Below are 10,426 nucleotides of genomic sequence, written 5' to 3' on the forward strand. Positions count from 1 at the left end.
AAAATCCTGGGCTCAGGCAATCTTCCTGCCTCTGCCTCCCAAAGTGCTGGGATTATAGGTGCCTGGCCCTAGATTATCTTTAATTGAGTGAATTCTAATCCAATCAAAAGCAAGATGAGAGAAAATGTAATTATAGTACCAGAGGAACTTGAAAGGTCTCATATATTCCCTCCTCCCTTTTTTGGAAATAGCATACATATGATTTTAGTATCAATTTTTATTTGTTTGCCCTAAACTCCTTTTGCTATAATCTTTTGTTTTCTTAAAGATACAGCCCAAGTCATCATAAAACGAATCCTACTATAATCTATTCTAGATTACAGAATATTAATAATATTATTATATAAGAAGATTCTAAGCACTATTAGATACAGTAGGGTCTCAAAGATTTCTGAACTACATATGTGCAGTTCTTTTAATAATTCCTCTGAGGTTCTGTATTTTTGTCTTTCAATTATCATCAATGCCTTCCTCCAATATTCCCTCATGTTTCGGGGGGAGAGGGGGTCACTGTGAGGTGATGAGAGCTGAAGAGTCAAGATCCAAGATCCCCAATTTTCAAAGCCAGCCTCACACCAACCAACTGTAGGACACTGGACAAATCCCTGAGCCTGCTATGTAGATTTCAGTTTTCTTCATGCAAAATGAGTACATTTGACTAGAATGATGCTTCTCAACCCTTTTAACATTGCAAACAAAACTTGTCAGCAAAAGAAATTTTAGCACACTGGACAACAGGAGGGCATTTGGAGGCATCTACACAGTGCCTGGTGAAAAAAAATTATCATATTTTCTAATTACAGAAGAAAAAATGTAAAGTGTTATGGTAGATATTTTTTGACACATGTAATGCTGAAAATTTTAATATGAATTTCAAAATCAAACTTTTTCACATCAAGAATATTTCAAAATTAAAATCATGCTTTATTTCTGACAAACATACATGCACTATTAGGCAGTCACCTTGCAGAGCATATCAAACGCACGTGGTGAGCAGCATCCAATACAGGTGAATACAGATAGTCAGGCCTGGAGCTGGGCCACCAGGGACACCCTCCCTGCTTCCTTGTCCTCTCATTGTAAGTGGGTTGCACCTTGTGGTAGGTGGCATGTTCCTTCGGCACCGTGAATACAAACTCCAGTAACAATTCCATGATCCCTTTCCCACAAAAGGCAGCTGTACACTGTGGCTGGCTGCTGAAGTAGATTCCAAGTAGTAAGGCACACCTCATTTAATGCACTTAAAATATCAAAAGGAGCAGTATGCTGGTTTTAACTGTTGGTTGTCACTCACCATGCTATTTGTTCACAGGAACCCCAACGCCTTCCTTCAGCCCCCATTCTACTAGGACTACCCCTCTGTGAGCCATGTAACATCAACTGAAAACCTTGAATTAGAAGATCTCTAACAATAACTAAAGTTAAAAACAGTATTGCAGTAATCATTTGTTTATAACAACTATTATGGTCTCTTATTTTTTCCTTCTTACCAATTCCTGTAAGCAAAACATAACTTAAAAATATTACCTTTGAATAGTATTACATGCACATGATTTTAAAATACTGAAAAATTACCAAACAGTATACTTTAAAAGTTAGTCTATCTTTGTCCTCTAGGCAACCACTTCTACACACTGGAGCAATTACTGTCATCAGACTCTCCCGTATCCTCCCATGCACATTACATTCTATATCTGCCTATATATATATATATATATATACACACACACACATATATATATATACACACACACACACACACATATGGATTTTATAATAATAAAGAATTTTATTCTAATACATAGGCATATATAGCACATAAAAATATATATTTTAACCACACGAATGGCAGCAAACTGCACATGCAGTCATGCCTCTTGCTTTTTTTCCTCATATCTTTGACATAGCACCACAGCAGTACACATAGTATTCTCTCATGATTTTTAAAGGCTGACTAGTATTCTGTTGAATATATACACCATAATTCACCTAACTACTTTCCTACTGATATGTTTAGCATGTTTCCAATCTTTTGCAGTAACAAATAATGCTGCCACAAATATTCTTAGATATTTATTTGACATATATGCAAAATCTTCTAGAGAATAAAATCCTATAATGGAATTACTAGAACGAAATAAATCTGTGTTTTAATTTTTGAAAACCATTTTCAAACTGCTTTCTATAGAGTATGAATACTTTATAATCCCACCAGCAATGTATGAGGCTGACCATTTTCTCTTCTCACCTTTCCCGAGTTATACTATACATAACCTTTGCTCATTTGATAGGTGACAAAGAGTATGTTGTAGCTTGAATTTACATCTTTATTATATTATAAATAAAGTTGTACATTTTTTCATATGAATTCTCTTTGCTAATTTTTCTACTGGATTATTTTCTAGTTCTTTGTATTAAGAGGAACTTAGCCCTTTGTGAAGTATACAAATAAGTTTTACTAGTCTGTTTCTCTTTTAACTTTGATTTTTTCCCCTATACAGAATTTTATTATTATGTCCTAAAATCCAGCAACCCAGTATGCTATTAAAGGACTTCACCAATCCTGGATTACGTAAAAAATAATTACCCTACCTTTTTTGTTTCTTTGTTTCATATTTAAATCTTTAACTCCTCTGGAAGCCAACATTATTTTTCCAGATGACTAACTGGCTATCCCAACACTGTTTATTAAACAATTCTTCTTTTCCCTACTCATAAATGAAGGTGGGATCCATTTTCATATACAAGTTGAATATCCCTTATCTGAAATGCTTGGGACCAGAAGTGTTTCAGATTTTAGAATATTTGCATATACATGAGATATTCTGAGGATGGGACCAAACCTGAATGTAATTTTATATAATTTTAAATAATGTTACACATGAAACAAAGTTGTTTTGGTTGTTTTTGAGACAGGGACTTGCTCTGTCACCCAGGCTGGAATGCAGTCATACAATCATGGCTCACTGCAGCCTTCACCTCCTGGGCTCAAGCGATCCTCCTGCCTCAGCCTCCCAAGTAGCTGGAACCACAAACGTGTACCACCCTGCCTGGCTAACTTTTGTATTTTTTTGTAGAGATAGCGTCTTTCCATGTTGCCCAGGCTGGTCTTGAACTCCTGGGCTGAAGCAATCCTCCCACCTTAGCCTCCCAAAGTGTTGGGATTACAGACATGAGCCACTGCATCCAGCCTGAAACGAAGTTTTGACTGCGACCCATCATGAGGTCAGGTGTGGAATTTTCTACTTGTGGCATCATGTTGGTGCTCAAAACATTTCAGATTTTGAAGGATTTCAGATTATGGAGTTTTGGATAAGGGATGCTCAACCTATATTAAGCTCTCATATATATTTAAGTTAATTCTAGTCTTTACTCTGTTTTAGTGCTGTCATGTGCCAAAACCATGTTACTTTTCAAAACATTTTAAAATTAAAACCACTTTACATACAAGTAAGAATAATACAACCAGAAATTACTGGCTTGCTTTAATATATGAATCATTTTGCAATTTCTAAATGGAATTTATATAATTAAGTTCAATATGATCATCATGCAATCATGCATTTTGGTTGACACATATTTTGGAGACCATTACGAATCTCATGTCTCCCACTACATTTCTGGAACCATATCTAGAAAATCAATTTTTCCTTAATTTTGTATATGGTTTTTTTAAATTATAAAATCAGCACATGTTCTCTGTAAAAAATCTGAAAATATAAAACATACCTTCCAGAGATAACCAACTTTTATACTTCGGCGTATTTTTTTCCACACTTTTAATAAGTGACTATTTTGTAAACTAATTTTTTCACATAATATGACAGCACTTTCCCATGTTATTACATATACTTCTACAACGTTTTAAACACATCCTCCCAAATGAATATACCCAGTTTATGCAACCATTTGCCAATTGTTGAACACTTAGAGTTGTTCTCTGTGATGATTATCATCTATTTATTAATCCTTGCCACAAATGAGTTCCAAGAATTAATAGACGAGTTTCAAGCACTGTGGTAAGCATTAACTCTATAATGGTGAGGAAAAAGAAACACATTATCAGGATTTCTGGAGGTTACAATCTATTTGGAAAAACAGATGTTAATCTCCAACACATATGAAATTACAATGACAGCAAGTGCTATGAGGAGAGTTCATGGTGCTTTGAGAGTCTGTGATAGGGAAGCCTTCCCTGAGGAAAGATAAATCGAAGTTTAGGTGAAAGAAAAGTAAAAACATTCTCGGCAGGGGCAACGGCAGGTACAAAGCCCTCACTATGGGAAGGAGCATGGCAAGAACAAGGGACTGAGATAAGGCCAACAAGGCTGGAACAAAAAGAGTAAGTCAAGAACATGGCTCAAGTCATGACTAGACAGAAAGGTAAGGGCCAGACTATGCAAGACCTTGTAAGACAGGCAGATGCCACCATATAAGACACAGAGTTTTGTCCATATCCTGAATGCAATGGAAAGCTACTGAAGCATATCAAACAGTAGGGTGATGTAATCAGGTTTGCATTTTTAAAAGATCCCTCTGATTACAGTGTAGGAAACAGATCAGAAGGGGACAAAGTAGATTGGGATAAACCAAGATTAGGAGGCTACTGTAGTAAACCTGACCAAAAATGCTAGTAGTTTAGGGTGGTGATGGATTATGAAAAGAAGTACACGGATTCAAAAGACAGCCAGATTTGCCAAAATATTTATGCTCATAGATTAAAATCCCTAAAACTAGAATTACTGGGTCAAAAAAGAACACTTCAAGGATTCTAATATACATTGCCAAACTGCCCTGCAAAGAGCAGTTGTCTTCATCTGTCAATTACCTTGTAGCTGTTCCTCTATCTGAAATTTTAAGTTCCTTAAAAATTCCTTTAACATGACTAATCCATATTTCCTTCACGAAGTCTTCCCTGACTCCCCTTTTTGCCTGGATATAGAACATGTCTCCCAATGAATCCTTGCTTTGTCTTATACACATTTCTATAGTCCAGTCATACTGCATTTGACTGAAGTTTACATGCTCATCATCTCTACTACATTGTGAGCTTCTGGAGGGTAAAGCTGTTCTTAAGGCACTTTAAGCTAAAACAACTTGCTACTCAGGGCTTCAAATACCTACTTTAAAAAAAGTGACCAATTTGTTTGTGATGAGTCATTACATCTCCATAGTGTACCTGAAAATCTCTCCAATAATTGTAATCAAATAGGTGTTATATGATCTTAAAATATTTTTAAATAGCTTAGTAAAAAACAGACTATGAACAAAGCAGATTCTATTAGAGAAACTTTTGAACCTGAGTTGTTGATACACGCTAATTTTCAAAATTATTCTTATTACAAATTTAACTCCAATTTACCAAAAAAAAAAAAAGATTATTCTGGTAGTTTCTTATATTTAATTTTATAAAATATAAACAATGAGAATATATTTATAATTGGATAAGCATCTACATAAACTTATATAGCATTTCAGAATTATCAATTCCTTATGTTGAAAAGCTTGATTTCATGGCTAACAGTATCTAGAACAATCTACCAAAATATTCACTAAGCTAGAGGAAGTGGCAGAGTTCCTTAGAGTAATCTTAAAGACAAGCAGCTCCCTCTATAGTCTGTCTGGCCTACTTTGTTTAATTACTTGCTTTGTGGACATCCCACACTCTTCTATTTACTCCTACTCTGCATCTCAGCAGGGAAGCTCTTTGAAAGGATAGTTCTGTTTAACCTGGTGCTGAGGAAACTGTGAGAGCTGTCTAAACTCAGCATGAAGTGAGTTACATCAAGCAACTAAGCAAAAGTCGAGATGTGGAAAATGGACAGCTTCCCAAGTCCACCTCAGTCAAATCCTTAAATGAAGCCTGATGATTTCATTTGTAGTGAATCCTCTGAGTGGTCACACCTATATTCAAATCTAAATGAAAAAACATTGTCCTATACTTTATTCACAACCTTTCTTCCCTCCATTAAAACAAGTTACCAAAATGTTGTTATAAAAGAAAAAATTAACAATTTATTCTACAAATGATACTGCTCAATTTGATTATGTCAAAATAATGTTCAAGACATTTTAAAAACTAGTTTAAAAAATGGAGAGGAAATTTGTTTTTGTTTTTTAAAAAATTCCATAACTCAGATGAAGAAACTTTAAGTGATTCCCTTAGGAATCAATATCCTCAGTTGGCAAGGGATTAAATCAGTCAGGATTTACCATTCAAATCTGAATATCCCCCCCCCCAACTTTTTTTTTTTTTTTTTAAAGACAGGATCTTGCTCTGTTGCCCAGGCTGGAGTGCAGTGGCGTGATCTTGGCTCACTGCAGCCTCAACCTTCTGGGCTGAAGCGATTCTCCTGTCTCAGCTTTCCAAATAGCTAGTACTACAGGTGCACACCACCATGCCCAGCCAATTTTGTTTGTTTGTTTGTTTTGTACAGACTATGTCGCCCAGGCTGGTCTCCAACTCCTGGGTTCAAGCGATCCTCCTGCCTCTGCCTTCCAAAGTGTTGGGATTACAGGCATGAGCCACAGCACCCAGCCCTGAATATCCCTCTTTTTAAAAATACCTTTTCAAATTTCACCAACTTAAGACATGGGAGCTTTTAAACCCAAAACACTTTATTTCTTAAATTACTCAAGATACGTCCTCAAAACACAGAACAATCAAAAGTCAACTGGACGGTTTTCTAAAGCAGAAAAATGCTTTTCATGCAATAATAGAAAAACTAAACTAGTAAAAGGGTATTAATCCAATCAGTTCAGAATTTGTAATATAATTTTGAAACAGCCACTTCATTTGAGAAAAAATATCTTTGGTTGCTATTTTTCAGGATCTCATTTGTAAGGCAAACTCAATTTTAAAACATTTTCTCTCCAAACCAAAGTAAAGCATTAAGGACCTCCCAAAGTAATTCTTATATATGAAAAAAGTATGTTTATGCTATTTTATGTAGCATAGGTTTATCATGTGTTACACATTTTTATTACCTTACTTTACTTGTTAGTAAAGATATAAACTATAAAGATATAATACAAACCATGTTTATATCTTTGCATTATGTTTACATCTTTACTTTCAAATAAATCTGTCTTCATTAAAAATTCTAGCATTCAGAGTTTTACTAAGTCAGACTGGCCTCTCTTTTATATTAATAATTTTCAAGTTTTATTTTATTGGACTAGTTTTCCTTGGGGAGATAATTCAAAAGCAGGTAATTCTGCAGTTTTTGATTATGTTTAATTAATATTAATCTCACTGGGAGTTTCTGACGTGCTAATAAAAATGCTGGCTTGGTTTATGAAAAGTGTAAACTCTAAATGTATGCCAATGACTTCAAATTTTTTCTTGTTGAAACAAACATTTTGTTGGAAACTGTGAACTACATGGCAAATTCAATTTGATAATCCTTAACAATTTAAAATTTGACTTTCTCTATATCAAGTTTTATGTCTTTCAATGTACATATAAAAGTGTTACTTTTTAATTCATTTAAAATATAAATTTCAAAGTATGTACCAAAAAAAAAAACCCCAATGGGGGTTTTTAGTCTTTGGTTTTTTCGTTTTTGTTTTTTTTTTTTAAGGCGCTGGTAATCTATTGTGGGATGTCCATGAAGGATGAAATAGGAAATAGTTAATGTGTCTTTTAAAAAATATTCAGGAAAACAACAGTATATAATATTCTTTATTTTTTAAGGAACATTTCCTCACGTAATAGAATTACATTAGCTTACAGTGAAACTCATTTATTTCCACAAACGAAACTTTCCTATACAACAAAGCTCGACTATCTCTCAGGGAAACATATTTAATGGCTTGTGTGGAGGAGAAAAAATTATGTGTGGAAAAGTAACTCAAACCATACAAGCTGTAATACACAGAAATGCCACAGTATATCTTATTAGCATGTCACTTTATGATTCGGAAATTTGGCTGAACAGGGCCATATCAACTTCACTATTTTATCCTTCCTCTGCATCTGAAGTGAGAACAGTGCATTACACTGAAATTCCAATTGGAAACAAAGACAGCACCACTATATTTAAAAGGGCAGAAAACCTATCTTATAGAACACTTCATCGCCTCGATTTCCCAGCCTCCAAAGTTTCAAGTGTTACACTTTCAACACGTTAAAAGCACTCAAATATCCCCATCTTTCAAGGTTCATATCAAGATCATATTCACTAGTTTAAATAGGAATATGCTACCAAATCTCACGACATTGACATTTTAACAAAGAGAATTCACATTAAAAGATAACTGGTTTAAAATGAGTGCTTGTGTTTGGGAAAGCGCTATTATCTTGGTAGTCCACAGAAAATGACTGTAGTAATAAGATGAATGGTGATGAGGGCAAGGAGCATCAAGTGGGAAATGCTATCTAAAATCCCATAGGGCAATTCATAGCTAGAGGGAAGAACAACCTTTCCTAAGATGCATTATTTCCTAGAACTCCATTATTTCATAGAAGCAGTTCAAAGCATGCAAAAAAGCAAAACCATTTTAAAACACCTAGTAAATTGGGCCTCTATCTTTTTTATATTATCATAAGCCCCAAGAGTTTTTGAGAACGTACCTTCTGTCACGGCTGTCTCCCCTTCCCACCCCTTCTTCAACATAGGTGTGTTTAAAAAATATATACCTGTACTTAAAACGCAATCCTACAGCCCAGCCTAGGAGCATTTCAAAATGTCTGTGCTGCTGAGTCTGGCTGTGGTTCCTAATAAATTCACCCCATTAAGTGTGATGTTTTAGATTGGGCAACATAAACACGCATTTCCTACTTCCATGGATGCACATTTCCTGAAAGCACTGCACCTAAGGATGCTGCCCTGTCCCCAGACGCTCAGGCACTAAACTCTAAGGAGTCACGACCTGCACTCACAGCAGAGCCACACGGTCACCCCAGTGAGAAAGATTATCTGGCCCCAAGCGCCACTCTCTCCGGCCCACTGCATCTCCGGAACTGGCAGAGGAGAGCGAGGGTGAGAAGAGACCATGGGGAGCGACTGACAACAAGGCTGACACTTCCCCGTTTCCAGAAAGCGGCACTTGGGGGACACAAGGGATGTCCCACTAGCGACCGACCTCAGAGCAGGCCCTACGAACCCGTCCACCGATGGACATGGCGCGGCCACCTGGCCCGCCGTCCGGGGCGCCCGCGGCTTTCGCTCTCCCGGCCCGCGCCCTGGAGTGCGGCTCCCGCTCCCGGCCGCCACACGCAGTGTAAACACGCGGCGCTCGCCACCTCCCTGCCCGGGGGTGGGGGCGCCGCGCAGCGCTCGCGCGGACCCACATTTTTGCGCCTCTTGTCACGCACGAGAGAAAAGGCGAGGAGGGCGGAGGGGAGGGAAGACGCGGCAGCGATCCACGGAGACGGCCGGCGCCGGCGGCGTGCGCGCGTGTGCGCGGCGGGGAGGGCGGCCCCGGCGCCCCGCCGACTCCCGCTCCCGCCCCGCGCCCGGCGCCCGCTTACCTGCCGGGGTCGCTCCGAAGACTCGCACCACCGGCACCTTCTTGACAGGGGCCTGGGTGAGGGGGGATTGGCAGGTATCCAGCCCCTGCAGCGGGCTGGCCATGTAGTAGTCTGCAGTCACTATCCTTACTGAAAACATGTTCGCCGCCGCCGCCACTGCCTCCCTTCACTGGCGACCCGGCAGCGGCAGCAGCAGCGGCGGCGGCTCCCTCCGCAGCGGCGGCGGCGCCCCCTCCCCTTCTCGGCACGGCCCCCTCCCCTCACACAGAGGCACCTCGAGGAGCGGCGGGCGGGGCGGTATAGGCGCTGCTGCCGCCGCCTCCTCAGGAGCACCCGGCAAGGGGCCGCAGGAGAGAAGCCCTCGAGCTTTCGTCGGTGCTGGTGCTGCCGCCACTGCCGCCACCGCCGGGAATCACACGGGCTCCTCGGTCCCAGGCTGCAGCTCTTGTTGCCATGATGATGATGTCACGGACGCAACCACTGGAGGGAGGGGAGAGGGGGGGTGTGTGTGGCGAAGGGAGGCTGCGAGTAGTGCGGGGGAGGGGGCTCGGCGGGAAAAGGAGCGAGAGGGCGGGCGCCCAGGCGGGACACGGAGGGCGGGGGCCGAGAAGGGGCTTTCTCCCCCTCCCCGGGCACGCGGCGAGGGAGGCGGCCGGCGGCCGGCAGGACCCGCGCGGGATCGATGACTCGGCTGGCGGGCACGGTCACCTGGGTGAGGGGCAGCGGAAGGGGCGGCGGAGCACCGATCTCATGGATGGGCTCCGAGGGGGTTGCGGGAGGGGGGCGCCAGTGTTCGGGGCCGTTTTGGCGGCTATGCAGGATTGGCAGGAGCTGCGATGCTCACACTTGCCTCGCCGACCGCCATTTCACATCCAGCAGAGGAGGCGGGGGCAGCCGCTGAGACGGTTTTTCACAAGGTAAGAAAATCCGCCCGCGTGAGGAGGGAGGCGA

At 40.4% G+C, this 10,426-nt stretch overlaps 2 protein-coding genes across 8 annotated transcripts in view; one reads left to right on the forward strand and one right to left on the reverse strand.

The window, feature by feature from the left end:
- REV3L (REV3 like, DNA directed polymerase zeta catalytic subunit) overlaps positions 1 to 9,913 on the reverse strand; it is a 193,136-nt gene extending 183,223 nt beyond the window's left edge. For 6 of the 7 annotated variants that reach the window (XR_010157764.1, XR_010157763.1, XR_010157765.1 and 3 more), the window contains exon 1: positions 9,476 to 9,804. Coding sequence is in view for 3 of the 7 variants with exons in the window: in XM_016956167.4 (XP_016811656.1) it covers positions 9,476 to 9,614 (139 nt within the window). In the remaining 4 variants the exon portion in view is untranslated. Of the gene's footprint in view, positions 1 to 9,475 lie in introns of all 7 variants that reach the window. The other variant, XM_003950901.6, reaches the window with a different exon arrangement.
- Positions 9,613 to 10,426, forward strand: part of LOC741253 (uncharacterized) — a 119,822-nt gene continuing 119,008 nt past the window's right edge. Inside the window, exons 1-2 of the mRNA XM_063813277.1 lie at positions 9,613 to 9,702; positions 9,779 to 10,392. Of these exons, the coding sequence (XP_063669347.1) occupies positions 9,613 to 9,702; positions 9,779 to 10,392 (704 nt within the window). The remainder of the gene's footprint in view (positions 9,703 to 9,778; positions 10,393 to 10,426) is intronic.

The sequence above is a fragment of the Pan troglodytes genome, chromosome 5 (assembly GCF_028858775.2).
Source record: "Pan troglodytes isolate AG18354 chromosome 5, NHGRI_mPanTro3-v2.0_pri, whole genome shotgun sequence".
Classification (NCBI taxonomy): domain Eukaryota; kingdom Metazoa; phylum Chordata; class Mammalia; order Primates; family Hominidae; genus Pan; species Pan troglodytes.